Raw genomic sequence first — 15,636 nt, forward strand, 5'->3', positions numbered from 1 at the left:
AATCGTTTTGAGTGGAAGGCCATTTATTGAGGCTAGGAGTTCTTGTTCTGGCTATCTGAGTGTAAAATTCTGCTAACCAGTTGCAGCTATAAACCCGTGTTCAATATATTGTCTGGGAAATAGCAACTGAAACATGTTTTTCTCACAAGAGAAACTGACGATTATAATGAATGCACTAAGCAAATTTAAAACTTTTTTTTTTTATAAAGGTCTTAAGCCAGGTGCTACAAGTTGAAAAGACTGGTGGTATTTTAATTCTACAGATTCCTTTAATAAATTTAGAACCTATTGTTTATTGCCATGCAAATTACAATCTTGAATGTTTTTATAAATAATTACAATCTTAGAATGTGTAGTAAAGATGTAAATTTAAAAAAAGAAATTCTGCATTAACTGTGAATTTTACTAAATATGATTATCTGATGAAGCAAATTTATCCATCGAGACTATGTGGTATGTGTTATGTATGCTGTTGGTGCTGGAAGATGTCTGTATCAACACATGTGACTTCATGTAAAGATTCTTAATGTTCACAGTTCTTGGCAAATGCAGTTTCAATCCATATATAGCCAGCAGTGGATGTTACTGCAGGAAAACGCAGGATTAAAATTGTCCTTGTGTATAACATGTGTGAATGTGTTTCTTTGACCGGAATTTAAAAGAGTATAGTTTAATCTCTGATTAAAATGAAGTAGTAGAACAAGGCATGGCTTTAATCCGTACATTCTATTTATGTGTGTTTTATAGAATGTTTTCACAGTCTAGTATTTTTAGCAAAAAGAATAACCCTTAAACAGCCTATCTCATAATATGTGTAAGAGAATTGTCATGATTAAGCTGGCAACTTCAAATGCAAATACAGTTTTGATATACAATATTTTAAAAATAAGTATTTATTGATTTGAGAGAGAAACGTCCATCAGCTGCTTTCTGCACAACCCCTACTGGGGATTGAGCTGGAAACCCAGGCATGTGCCCTGACCAGGAATTGAACTGGTGACCTTTTGGTGCATAAACGATGCTCAGCCAATGAGCCACACTGACCAGGGCTGGATAGGCTATTTTTAATAACTTGTCAGAATTTTCTTTCTTGATTTTAAATTATAAGACATTGTCTTGGTTCTCCTAAACATGAGCCTATTCTATAGAGGCAATTGTCACCCAGATCAGTGAAGCTTGAAAGCAAACTAATTTTGTTTTTCCATTTCAGATTTTATAAACACAATGGCATGTTTTGCTAATTCACAATCAAAAAGTAAAGTTGAAATACCTTAAGACTATTTGGTAACGTCGTGGCAGCAATGCCAGCCTATGGGTTAAGCAGTAGGGGGTGGGTGACCAGGGATTAAATGTATTATTTACTTACCAGGGATAAGTATTATTTTTTCATAGTTTATTTCCTATATAACATGAAGAGTAAAAGGGGGAAGAAGGAAGGACTATGAAACAACACGTGAAAAAAGTTTAGGTTCAACCCAGAATGTGGTAAATTTTGTCATGATGAAGTTGCAAGATTCTCATTGCTATTCAAGAGCTACATCCAGAGTCTAAACAATTTTTTCTTTTTAACTGTGAGTCTTAGTTTAGAGCTGTCTGCTGGGCTGGCGACAACTATTAACTACCAGGGCTGGTGTCTGCCTCCATCCGTGTATTCGTTTGAATGCTAGATACTGTTCTCGGTGCCAGTTATACACAGCAGCTACAAGGCTCACAGTTCAGTGGGGCCAGAGGGAACTAGGTGAGCAACTCAAATGTCATAACCCAGGGTGATGGGGACAGAAACAGCCTTTATTTTGCGTCCTTTATTAACCGGTTCTGCAGCAAGCATATTCTCAGATTAATCATTCTTGAGTCCCAGGTCCGGATTTGGAAGCATGAAACGTCGTGAGAGCGGTGTCCGCACGTGGTCCGGTGGGAGCCAGCTTCCTGCATCCGGTCGCGCGACTACCAGGTATCGCGAGAGCCGGGGCGGCCCTCTTGGCGAGGCCATAGGCGCGGCCGGCGCGCGAGGTCCTCCTGGCAGGCGGTTTGGGGGGCGCGCTTGGGCCGGCTGGGCCGAGGGCGCGGGGCTCATGGGCTCTGGGCTTTCTCCCCACCCCCATCCCCACCCCCACCCCCACCGCTCTGGGCAATCGCGCTATGGCGTTTCTAAGGTGACGCTGCACACAGCGACTTTCTCCGGGAGCGGAGGAAACACCTATGAACCCTACAGTGACCTTCCTCGCCGGGCGCCAGGTGAGCGGCCTGGGTACAACAGGCAAGCAGACCTCGGGCAGAGCGTGCATTTTGGCCGAACTTGGGTGGTCTTTAGGGCACGGTTTCCGCTTCAAATTTAAAACAGTACCCAGGTCGTCAAGGGAAAACGGAGGGATGGAGTGTCATATCCCGTTTCCTTATCTCAAAAGAAACTTGTTGTCCAACCCAGGTGTTAAGACCAGTGGTGGGACCAGGTGCTCACTTAAAAAAAATAAAATAAAATATATATATATATATATATATATATATATATATATATATTGATTTTTAGAGAGAGAATGAGGGAGAGGGAGAGAGAGAAACATCTATGCGAGAGAGAAACATGCCCCCCCGTCCCCCCCCCCCTTCCCGCAACCTGGGATCGAGCCCGCAACCCTGCCTGTGCCCTGACGGGGAATCAAACCGGAACCGGAAACCTGTGGGTGCATGGACGATGCCCTAACAACTGAGTCACACTGGCCACCAGGCAGGTGTCCACTTCTTAAGGATGACAGTGGGCATTTGTAGAGCGGCTTTCTGTAGGCCACCTTCCTTCCGGTCCTTAATTTATCCACAGTAACCTGCCATGGGGGAGCACTCTATAACTCCGGTTTACCAAAAAAAAGAAAAGAAAAGCGTTGAAAGTGAACTTGCTCTAGGTTTGCGTTGATCGGTATGCGATGGGATGAACTTTTTTGTATACTTGGCCTGTTGCCTGGTTTCCAGTACTAGAATATATGCTCCTTGCTGTATCCCCAACCACTTGGTGCTCAGTAAATATTTGTTGAACAAATGAATGAACGAATGAGTGGCTTACCAAAGACTGGAATTCAGGTCTTGTGATTCGCAATCCCTTGGCTCCAAATTCCATTATTTTGTGTGTGTGTTTAATTACTAGTAACTGTAACCCATTCGTTGTTTCTGTTTATTTACAAATCGTATTTTTCAGAAAGCAGGAATGATGTACATGGCCTCCATGAACTTTTCAAGATAGAATTCTTTTTTTTTTAAATTGATTTCAGAGAGGAAGGGAGGGGGAGAGAGATAGAAACATCAATGATGAGAGAGAATCATTGATCAGCTACCTAGTGAGGACTGAGCCCACATCTCGGGCATGTGCCCTTGACCAGAATCGGACCTGAGACCCTTCAGTTCACAGGCTGATGCTTTATACACTGAGCCAAACTGGCTAGGGCAAGATAGAATTCTTTTTTTAAATACTAGAGACCCAGTGTATGAAATTTATGCACTCGGGCGGGGGCGGGGGTCCCTCAGCCCAGCCTGTGCCCTCTCACAGTGCAGAAGCCCTCAAGGGATGTCCAACTGACGGCTTAGGCCTCCTCCCTATGGACATCCTTAGCACTGCTGCGGAGGTGGGAGACGCTCCTGCAACCGCCACTGCGCTTGCCAGCCATGAGCCCGGCTTCTGGCTGAGCATTGCTCCCCTTGTGGTAGCGCATTGACCACCAGGGGGCAGCTCCTGCGTTGAGCTTCTGCCCTCTGGTGGTCAGTGCACGTCATAGCGACTGGTCCGCCATTTAGTTGATTTGCATATTAGCCTTTTATTATATAGGATATTTTTTATTGATTTCAGAGAAGAAGGGAAAGGGAGAGAGAGAGATAAACATCAATGATGATAAAGAATCATTGATCCACTGCCTCCTGCATGCCCCACACTGGGGATCAAACCCACAACCCAGGCATGTGCCCTGACCAGGGATCGAACCATGACCTCCTGATTCATAGGTTGATGCTCAACCACTGAGCCACACCACCTGGGTTTAAGATAGAATTCTTAAAGTAATACATTTAGCTCTTTATTTTATTGATGGGGACAGTACCATATTTTGAAACGTAACTTAAAATCTTAAAACCTAATGCTTGTTGAGTGACTGTGATGTGCCAAGTACTGTGAAGTACTTTACAGAGCTTCTCTTGCGTAATCCACACAACTCTAAGAAATCACAGTGCTGTTATTGCCGTTTCACAGGGAAGGAAACTAAGGCTTAAAGTTAAGAAACTAGTCCAAGGTTATAGAGCCACCAAGTGGCTAATTCTGGACCCTCACTTAGGTCAGACCAACTTTCCTGCACTAGACTTTAAGATGATGTATGCTTAAAAGGGAGTTACTGTAGATAATTTTGGTAGGTATGCAAATGGCATTATGGTTATATAAAAATGTTCATTTTTAGAGATGCATACTGAAGTATGTATGAGTGAAATGTATTTTTTTCATCAACAACAAAAAGGAAAAAAAATGAAACAGATGTGGCAAAATCTTGATAATGGCAGGACCTGGGTTCTGAGCATATGGGAGTTTATTGTGCTGTTCTCTGTCTTCTGTGTATGTTTGAAAACTTTCCTTTATAAGATTTGTTTTTTAATAGGTGTGTTGAGTTTGGATCAGTCCCAATATTAAATTGATAGAATGAGTTTATATAGATGTGTTAAGTGTTAATGAAAATTATTTACTTATAACCAGTAGTTATTTCATGTTTCCCTTTACTTGATTGCTCCAGAATTGCTGGAGCAAGGTGAGGGATAATATTGTTGGTTGATACAAAGAAAGGGTTGACAGCAAAGAAAAATGCAGAGATGGGTTCATTTGTAATTTAGCCAGTGGAGGTTTTACAAACTGTCCCACTTAAAAAAAATTTTTTTTAAATATGTTTTTATTGATTTCAGAAGAAGGGAGAGGGAGAGAGATAGAAACATCATTGATGAGAGAAAATCTTCCACCAGCTTCCTCTTGCACACCCCTACTGGGGATCAAGCCTGCAACCTGGGCATGTGCCCCGACCAGGAGTTGAACGGTGACCTCCACGCTCAACCAGTGAGCCCCACCAGCCGGGCCAGCCCCACTTTTTGAGTGCTGTGTGTGGTATTACAAAATGATAGAGGCAGTGAACAGTAGGTGTGATCTTGGTTTAAATATACATAATTTTGATGCCACATTATAAACAGCAAATAAAACTTAGTTAATGTCACTACCTTGAATTGGCAGCATCAGAAGTTATAATTATTTGGAAAATAGGCTTTGGCTGATTTATGCTATTGATTAGTTTTATTTTGTGTGAAACCACTTTCTGTGATTAGAACATCGGGTCAGAAGTTGAGATTTCCACTATCGAGAAACAACGGAAAGAGCTGCAGCTGCTCATTGGAGAATTGAAAGATCGAGATAAAGAGCTCAATGAAATGGTTGCAGTACATCAGAGACAACTTCTGTCGTGGGAGGAGGATCGGCAGAAGGTGTTGACTTTGGAAGAGCGTTGCAGCAAATTGGAAGGTCAGAAATGCATTCAGCCACGACTGTTAAGCACTTCTGTAGCTCGCACATTAAAAGGGTTCACGGGAGCCGAAACCAGTTTGGCTCAGTGGATAGAGCGTCGGCCTGCGGACTGAAGGGTCCCGGGTTCGATTCTGGCCAAGGGCATGTACCTTGGTTGCGGGCACATCCCCAGTGGGAGGTGTGCAGGAGGCAGCTGATCGATGTTTCTCTCTCATCGATGTTTCTAGCTCTCTATCCCTCTCCCTTCCTCTCTGTAAAATATCAATAAAATATATTTTAAAAAAAAGGGCTCACGGGAATGACTTATCCCAACACAGTGCCCTCTACCCTGGAGTTTAGTGTCAGTGAAGGTAGGAAGACTATGAACACCCACAATCAAACAGACAAATACAATATGAATTAAAGTAGGATGAACAAAGTGCTTAAATGTGGAGTGCTGAGTAGAGCTCCAGTTAGCAGTGTGTTAGGAGTGAATCTTTAGAAATTGTGTTTTGTTTTTAATTTATTGATTGATTTGAGAGAGAGAGTAACATTGATGTGAGAGAAACATTGACTTAGTTGCCTCCTGCACACGACCTGACCAGGGATCAAACCCACAACCTGGGTGTGTGCCCTGACTGGGAATTGAACCTGCCACCTTTTGGTGTGTGGGATGACACTCCAGACAACTAAGCCATACTGGCTGGAGCTATCATACAAACTTTTAAAAGAAGAATTATCTTTAAAAATTTTTTAGCACAATTACTTTTTAACCATGTATTGGAAAACAATGCATTTTAAGCTTCAGCTCTGACCACAAATAAGTGACTGGTGAAATTTCCCTCAGGCGAACTACATAAAAGAACTGAAATAATCCGGTCACTCACAAAGAAGGTGAAAACCCTGGAATCTAATCAGGTGGAATGCCAGACAGCTCTTCAGAAGACTCAGCTCCAGCTTCAGGAAATGGCTCAGAAGGCAACCCATTCCTCTCTCCTCTCTGAAGACCTTGAGGTGGGTTTAATTTTGTGATCAGCCTCACTAGCCCAAATTGTGTTTGCGTTTCAGTTACCGAGGATTTACTGGTAGATTTCATTGGTTCCATTAAAAATGCATGTGCGTGTGTATGAAAGTATAGCCGTCCATCGTCATAGTCTTGCATTCATTGTACTGCTCTGTTAGCTGTCTGTCTTGCAGATGAAGCTTCGTGACAACCCTTTTCTAACTGTTGGGCCATTTGGTTTAGTAACATCTATCATTTTATCAACAATGGGTTATTTTGGAAAGCCTTTCTCAAAGTCCGAGAGCAGTATCACCAAGTTTTGGGCACTTCAGAGTATGCTTTCTAAAGAACTATGTCTTATCTGATATGATAAACAGATATCTAACCCATGTTAGAGGCATATTAGAAATAAAATCTGTAAGATGAATGAACTGGGTAGTCATCAGATATTTTTTAAAGTATTTTTTATTGATTTCTACAGAGAGAGGAAGGGAGAGAGAGAAAGATAGATGAAGGGGAAACATCAATCAGCTATCTTCTGTATGACCCCACTGAGGATTGAGCCCGCAACCTCTTGGTTCATTGGTCGATGCTCAACCACTGAGCCACACTGGCCTAGTATCAGACATTTTTTTTTGAGCTCATGCTTTATGAGAGGCACAGAGAGAAAGCCATTTTTCTGTCCCATCTTTCATATTCTTCTTGTTTCATAGTGATGATATTCAGTATAAATCTTGGTAATACAATGGGGCTTAATAATTCATAATAATAGTATAGCTTTTATTGCATGCCTCTTTTATTTTTTCAGATTATTATAGTAGAGCGTTTGTAATTACAAACTAAGTAAAAACCATTCTAGAATCTATTGATATGCTCAATCTACAAATAGAAGCATTTCAGCCCCAGCCAGTTTGGCTCAGTGGATAGAGTGTCGGCCTGTGGATTGAAGGGTCACAGGTTTGATTCCATTCAAGGGCATATGCCCAGGTTTCAGGCTCAATCCCCAGTGTGGGGTGTGCAGGAGGCAGCCAATCAATGATTCTCTCTCATCATTGATGTTTCTCTCTCTCTCTCTCCCTCTCCCTTCCTCTCTGAAATCAGTAAAAATATATTTTTTAAAAAGGAAGTATTTCAGTCAGCTCATGCTGTCATAACAACATGCCATAGACTGGGGGGATTAACCAACAGAAGTTTCTTTCCTCACAGTTCTGGCAGTGAGGAGTCCCAGATCAGGGTGGCTGCCAGCAGGATCAGTTTCCTGGGAGGGCTCTCTTCTTGGTCTATAGACAGCCACCTTCTTGCTGTGTTGGGAACAGAGAGAAGGAGCAAGCTCTCTGGTATCTTTTCTTATAAGGATACTAATCCCATCATGGGGTCCCACTCTCATGACCTCTAATTCTAATTATCTCTCAAAGGCTCATTTCCAAATATCACCACTTTGCAGGTTAGGGCTAATGCATTATGGGGGCTGCATAAACTGGAAGATATTTCTAAATTAATAAACTAGTTTTAGAGCAGTTTTAGGTTCACAGGAAAATAGAGTGGACTGTACAGAGATTTCTCATACACCCCCCACCTCCCACCCCATTATGGACATTTTTACCATGGTGGTGCATTTGTTACAATCAGTATATACATACAGGACATATCATTATCACTAAAAGGGTTTTGACAAATGTATAATGACACATATCCAGCATTGTATCGTATGGAAAAGTTTCACTCCCTGAAAGTTCTCTGTGCTCCATCCCTCCCTCCCAGAGCTCCTTGCAATCACTGATCTTTTCACTGCCCCCATAATTTTGCCCTTTCCAGAATGTCTTGTGGTTAAAATGTATGGTTAGAATTGTAGTCTTTTCACATGGAGGAAACTTAACTGCACTTAGTAATATGTAGTTAAGTTTCCTCCATGACGATATCTTTTTAAAAGCCTGATTATTCCTTTTTCTAACCAATAAATACATCATGTACACCAAGCATGTCAAACTCAAAGGCTAATACAAGGCCAAATAAACAAGGTTTAAGTTTATGTGGGCTGCAAAAGCTTCAATTTTCATAGAAACGTAGGTTTATTTCGATAGAGACATGCTGAATACAAAGGGCTGAAATAAATGAATCATTGTTAACAAAATAATAGAACATTTTAATAAAATTAATATTTTTTTCTTGAACATTAACTTACCAGACACTGAATAACTACACAAATTAATAAGCATAATGCAATAAACCTATTTTTCTTGTTCTCCGAAAGTGAAATATTTCCTGTTGCGCACAGCAAGCAAATCAGTACAAGATTAATGACATGGCCATCGCTGCTAAAATATTTGCTGCTAAAATATTTGCTGCTAGTATTAGTGGAGAGAAATGGTGCGCCTGCACGTAAGGTGCGTAAGGGAAATGAATGCAACACGATTATAGTAATCAGTCGTTAGCGAACGTTGTAGTTCATTATTAATAATTATGTATAAGAGGATATTGTAAAAATTAAGTTATGAAATTTTTATTAAAACGTTTTTTACATACCGTTATATTGTCTAGGCCGCAAAAATATTCATTGTGGGCCGCATGTGGCCCATGGGCCAGGAGTTTGACATGTTTGATGTATACAATAGTTATATCAGCTATAGTTCTGTGGTTTAAAAAAAATCTGGTAAGTGGCAGTACCCCAACACAGAGTAAAAAAAAAAAAAAAAATGCACAGAAGTTCACTACTACTTTATTTTAGCAAAGGAAATCTGTTTTCATTCATTCATTTTCTTCTTTCTTGCCAACCTAGAATTATACATAAAAGACATTAGGTAGTAGACATGTTTAGAAACATAACCAACATAATTCTGTAGAGCAAACACTTGTGTTGAGAGGGTGCTAGAGGTAATGGAGAAATAGATGTTTGTATTCCTTTTGTTGGCTGCTTACTTAAGCCCATTTTATTATGAAAAAAAAGTTAAAGAAAAAAAACAAAAAACAGAAGAATGAGCACAGAGTGTGGCTGCTGACCGTAATGAAAGCTTTTTGATGACTCAGACATTAGCATTTATGTGTTGTTCCCTTGCAGGCTAGAAACGAAAATCTCAGCAATACGTTAGTGGAACTTTCTGCTCAGGTAGGACAGTTGCAGGCTCGAGAACAGTCTCTCACTACAATGATAAAGCTAAAGGTAATTCAGAATAATACGATCTCCATCCGCTGGGGTGCTTCATAGTTTATAAAGTATAGTCACATACACAATCCTGCTTAAATCCATCGCTATGCAGATTGATAGAGCTACCATTTTAGAAATGAGAGAAACAACTTGGAAATGATGTCCTCAAGGCATTGGGAGAGGAGGCAAGACTCCACTTTCGGTTTCTGTCTCCAAGTGCCATTCAATGGTCCAGCTCCCAGATTAACTCATTTTCTTCTGAGGGATTCACTGTTAGGTCTCCTGGCAGTCAGAATGCTTGTTAAAGAAATTTTTTTAAATTCTCACCCAAGGATATTTTTTTCATTGATTTTCAGAAAAAGTAGAAGGGGGTGGGTAGAGAAAGAGAGAGAGAGACAACACACATCAATTGGTTGCTTCCCACATGCGCCCTGATCAGGGCCATGGATTGAACTGCAACCCAGGCACGTGCCCTTGATCAGGAATTAAACCTGAGACCCTTAGGTCCAGTGGTTGGCAAACTCATTAGCCAACAGAGCCAAATATCAACAGTACAACGATTGAAATTTCTTTTGAGAGCCAAATTTTCTAAACTTAAACTTCTTCTAACGCCACTTCTTCAAAATAGACTCGCCCAGGCCGTGGTATTTTGTGGAAGAGCCACACTCAAGGGGCCAAAGAGCCACATGTGGCTTGCGAGCTGCGGTTTGCCGACCACTGCTTAGGTCCATAGGCCGTGGTTCTAACCAGTTATCAAACCAGCCAGGGTTTGTTAATTTGTTTTTAATGGAGAGAAAAACTGTTAGCAATCAAGCAGTTTTATATATAGAGGCCCGATGCACAAAATTCGTGCAAAAGTAGGCCTTCCTTCCCCTGGCTGCCGGCACCGGCTTCCCTCTGGCACCCAGGACCCGGGCTTCCCTCCAGCTGCTGGCACCCGGGACCCTGGCTTCCCTCGCAGCCCTGGTTTTGTCCGGAAGGTTGTCCGGAAGGACTTTCGGTCTAATTAGCATATTAAGCTTTTATTATTATAGATAGTGACTAACATGTCATGAACAGTGATTGATAGTCTCTTTTGCCATAACACACATGTTTGACAACTGGCAAGTAGGGGAATGATGTTGGTAGAGTGGGACACTCATGCTAATCCATATTAATGTTTTGAAGTGATCAGGGCCAAGTTTTGTTAATATTAAAGAGAAAAATACTAAAAGCTCCAGAATTTCCTTTGTTAAGTAATGACCAGCTTCATGGCTTCAACAACCACTGTGGGTTCCGTCACAGCAAACTCCCGGCAGAGCTGTGAGTGCTAATGACAATGCTGAAAAGGCTTGGCCGACTAATGCACCTGTGTTGGCATTTGCTGAACTGTGTTCATGTACTTAATAGGGATGCTGGGGTTTGCTAACGTTGGTCTGCCACAAAGTTCCATCAGCTATTGAATGGTCTGCCCAACCCTTTTCTTCTCCATGAGTCCTCCTAGCGTGAGGTGTGCAGACTGAGGTTTTCAGGAACACGCATAGGATGCCGCAGCAGAAAGCCGTGTACTTAGGCAGGAATAAAACCTGCTAATAGTTATTCCATTTGAGCGGGGGAGGGAAAGAACTCTTACTATTTTTATACTTTTAGGTATTGTTTGAATTGCTTTTCAACCAGCAGATACCCTTTATTTGTAATTAAAAAACTACCTCAACAGTAAGAGGTTCTGATCTGGGTAGGTTTGGGATAAGGTCTTGGAGTCTGTCATTTTAACAGCTGAAAAGAAGGGAAGGAAGAGTGGGGCCCATGGGATTTATCTGTGATCCAGAGCATAAGCCCCTTCCAGGGCCACCAACCCTTCTGTTACTGCAGTTTTCCAGGGAGTTGAGTTGGCTGGTTTAAGCTTTCTGAGACAGTAAGCTAGGGTGGGTGGCACTGGGTTCTGGGGCCAGCTCGTTGGTTCAAATGGGAGTTCCATCACTAATGAGTTGTGTAACCATGGGCAGTTTACTGTTGACTCATGAGTCACCTGGGGATAAATATAGCCCCTATCTCAGAGAGTTACCGTGTGGATAAAGTGGGTTAACGCGTGAAAAGTGCATAGACTGAAACCTGGCACACAATGACGTCTTAATACCAAGTGTAATCTTTTCATCTTGATTAGTTGGAATTTAAAAATCTTCTGTAATAGTTTCCAAATGTGGTTTTTAGGACAAAGATATTATTGAGGCAGTCAATCACATTGCAGACTGTTCAGGGAAATTTAAATTGCTAGAGCAAGCCTTGCGCGACGCCAAGATGGTGGAGACGTGTATTGTGAAAGAAAAGCAAGACTACAAGCAGAAATTGAAGACCTTTAAGATTGAAATCAATAAACTAAAAGGTAAGGAAGACATCTAAATGTAAGCATTTTATCCTGGGAATATATTCCTTCATTCAGGTTTACCGAATCTTATGATCAACAGTAGGTCTGTTGCTGGCTAGGTCCCACCATGAAATGTTCATCTCATGCCATTTCTGTGTTAAGAGATACATAGCAGAGTTGGGGAAACTGCATAATGCATGACATTTGTTACATCATCCTGCCTTGGCTGCACCAGTCAGTCAGTACTGCTGATACTGCTCTGTAACAAGCAAGGCCAGTATCTCCGTGGCAGGCAGCAGTGAGTCTTTGTTACACTCATGAGGCAGGAAGCTGATGAGGCCAAGCTGCTCATCTGGGCTAGTTCCGCTTCATGTACCTCATCTCTTCACCGTAGGCATTTCCTCCCACGGTGAAGGCAGAAGTGTCAGAGAGGAAGCAGAAATGTGACGAACTGACACACCATCACTTCCCCCTCACTCTACTGAGCAGAGCAAGTCACGTGGCTCAACCCAAAGTCAGGTGGTGGAGAAATATCCTCTGCTTCTCATGGGAGGATTTGCAAGAAACTGTGGGAGGCAGGCAGGGAGCAGTGAGGAATTGCCGCGAACGACACGATCTGCCAAGAGTGACTTTTGGAGCACGTTTTATTTTTAAAATTCCTTTGCGTTCTCCTTTTCTATTTTCATTCTCACAGTAGCTCCATGATTCATTTCTTTCTGAGTAATATTAGTTGAGGTTTTATAATTACATGAAGGGTAGGTATATAAAATAGGTTAGTGCTACGTACTTGAATATGGACATAGGTGATAGAGTCAAAATTTAAATGTGTCTACAGAGGCTGTGGAGGTAGATCTGCTTTTCTCTGGCCTTTCCCCACTGTGGGCAGAGGCGCTATCATTTTATACATAGTCACCGCCTTAGACACGAAGACCGACTCCCACTGTGGAACAAGCCCCTTCGAGTGACAAAGCCATGGGGTGTGGAGGCCACCCTCCCTCTGGCCTAGTGGAGTGCCCATAGCACCTCGTGAGGCTGCGAGTTGCTGTTGAGGTTGTGTGACTGTATTGTGGCTGATTTCACGTAGAAGACTCGGTCTTGTTCTGGTGATGCTCTGACTTGTGGCGGATTGTTGTTTTGTCTCTATTTGTGGCTTCAGCTAGAACCATGACCATGAGGTAAGCCTTGGCAGCAGGGGCAGACTCGGTCTCCTTTTTATTTATTTATTTATTTTGATCTGCAGTTAATAGCACAGCCCCTGGGGTACATTGTAGCATTTGATAAGTATTTATTGAATGCTGTGTATACCTAGGTAGAATATTCAAGTAAAAAGCCTGTTTTATTATTAGTATGCCTTATTTTATAAATTGAATATTTATTAAAACTTTTTTAAAAAAAGAAAAACAGGACAATAGTAGACTAGAGAGTGAGGGAAATAGAAACTCAGTTTGGGTGGACTTGGAAGGCATCTGTGAGGAGAACGTTTGAGCTGAAACCTGATGATAGGAAGAACTGGCATGTGAAGATCTGGGCCAGGAACCTTCCAGGCAGAAGGAACAGCAAGTGCAAAAAGCCCTAGTGGGTTTCGAGGTTGGAACACCTTCAAGAAACAGAACAAAAGAAGGAGAGTGACAGGCAGGGCCAGGCCAGGCCAGGAGGGCTTATCATTCCGAGTTTGGATTTCAACCAAAGTATGGTAGGAGGGCTTTTGAACAGAGGTAACGTGAGCAGATTTTTATTTTGAAAAGATTTCCCTGATTGCACCATGGACAATAGGCACAGTTCTAGCAGGAAGACCAGTCAGGTGAGAGGTTGCAAAGCCTTGGCCAGGGTCATCGCCAGGGATGCCATGAGCTGCTGCATATGGGACATATTTTGGCTGTAGGTTTAATAGGACTTCCTGTTCATTGGAAGGGGTGCTGAGGACATGAGAGGTAGTCATAATGTGTGTCTTCTTCTAGGAACTAGTGTTTATTTGAGAACTTTTTTTGTTTTGTTCTGTTTGTGAAGAGGATCTAAATGAAAAGACAACAGAGAATAACGAGCAACGAGAAGAGATCATTCGTCTCAAGCAAGAGAAGAGTTGCCTGCATGATGAATTGGTTTTTACTGGTAAAAATAGTTTAAGTGACTGAATAGGATACTAAACTTTTTACGATACTACTATGGCAGGCTAAAGGAATTATAGCTCTCTCAAAGTCATTTTTTCTTTTTTTTTAAGCACCCTGGCAGGGACCAGGCAGGGAATTTTAAAACTGTTACAATACCTCCCAGTTAACGCTGTTTCCTCTTTTGTAAAATGAGCTGCCCTCCCTTCCAGCTTAAACCTGTGACTGTACTTCTCGATAACAATTCATTAAGAAAGACTCTTATGAATTGAAGAAGGAAGATAGTTTATACTTTTGCAAATACTATATAAAAATTAGTAAATCCACATTTTTTTTTCAGTTTGCAAATAGATTACCTATAATTTATTAAGGTTGGAAAAATAGTAATGTGTTTTGTTACATCAGTATGACCCTAAAAATAATAATGCTGGAGATGAATTTTTAATGATTTAAAAGCAAGCTTATCAGTAAGGTTTAACTTCACCCCTTCTAATAAACAACAATTTCATTCCCTCCTCTCCATATTTTCCCACACTTTATCCCCTCCCTACCTACCCCAGAATCTCATTTTCCAATAGTGAAAATTTCTCCTTTCTCTGCTCCCAGTTGAGAATCACTGGTATATAGATCTTATTCCTATCCCTGCCAGCCAAGAGAATTTTATTAGGCTTTCATTTTGGTAGCATGTATTAGGGAAATCATAGATTTGGAGGTAAAATTCCAACTAGAAATAAAATTAAAAATTTTTTGGTCTACTCACACCTACCCTCAATGCCCTGCCTTCAGGAAGAGAATACATTCCTATAAAGTTAAGAGGGCAAAATGCAGCATTTTATTTAAAAATTTTCAAATAAAATTGAATTATTAATTTGAATCTCATGTGGAAAATACGACTTTCTACCAGTAGATGTCACTATTTCCATTATTAGGATTGCTGTCTCAAAGTAACATCTTTTAAAAATATATATATTTGTGTTGATTTAAGAGAGGAAGGGAGAGGGAGAGAGAGCTAGAAACATCAATGATGAGAGAGAATTTGTATTGATTGGCTGCCTCCTGCACACCCCTAACTAGGGATCGAGTCCGCAATCTGGGCATGTGCCCTTGACTGGAATCAAACTTGGGACCCTTCCGTCCGCAGGCCAACGTTCTATCCACTGAGCCAAACCGGCTAGGGCTCAAAGTAATGTCTTTTATTGCTGAAGATACATATATAGCTAGGTAGCTATATTAAAAATCTATTTATAGCTTCGAGCTGAATTCAAACAATCTTTGGATCAGTATTTGTGTGCCAGGCACTCTGCTATTTGCTAAGAAACTCACAGGCCCAGAACATTTAGTACCAAACAAATGCTATGAATGAAATGCTGTGGGAGATCAGGGGAGGAAAAAACATTTACAGGATATTCTGACAGTCTCTTTTCTTTTTGATTCACCAATTTTTACCCTTATATTCTATTATGGTTTTCTAAGTAAAATATTTGGAATTTGTTAGATAATACTAGAACAAACCCATTTCTTGACATAATTTAAAAA

General features: G+C 41.2%; 1 protein-coding gene across 1 annotated transcript in view; it reads left to right on the forward strand.

The window, feature by feature from the left end:
• Window positions 1-2,199: 2,199 nt before the first annotated feature.
• The window catches only part of CCDC62 (coiled-coil domain containing 62), a gene marked incomplete at its 5' end in the record, with an annotated part of 30,560 nt that continues 17,123 nt past the window's right edge, over window positions 2,200-15,636 (forward strand). Inside the window, 6 exons of the mRNA XM_080649704.1 lie at window positions 2,200-2,235; window positions 5,332-5,524; window positions 6,354-6,520; window positions 9,565-9,666; window positions 11,842-12,013; window positions 14,003-14,104. Coding sequence (XP_080505830.1) covers window positions 2,200-2,235; window positions 5,332-5,524; window positions 6,354-6,520; window positions 9,565-9,666; window positions 11,842-12,013; window positions 14,003-14,104 — 772 coding nt within the window. The remainder of the gene's footprint in view (window positions 2,236-5,331; window positions 5,525-6,353; window positions 6,521-9,564; window positions 9,667-11,841; window positions 12,014-14,002; window positions 14,105-15,636) is intronic.

Source organism: Plecotus auritus (assembly GCF_963455305.1).
Source record: "Plecotus auritus genome assembly, chromosome: 13".
NCBI classification, from domain to species: Eukaryota; Metazoa; Chordata; class Mammalia; order Chiroptera; family Vespertilionidae; genus Plecotus; species Plecotus auritus.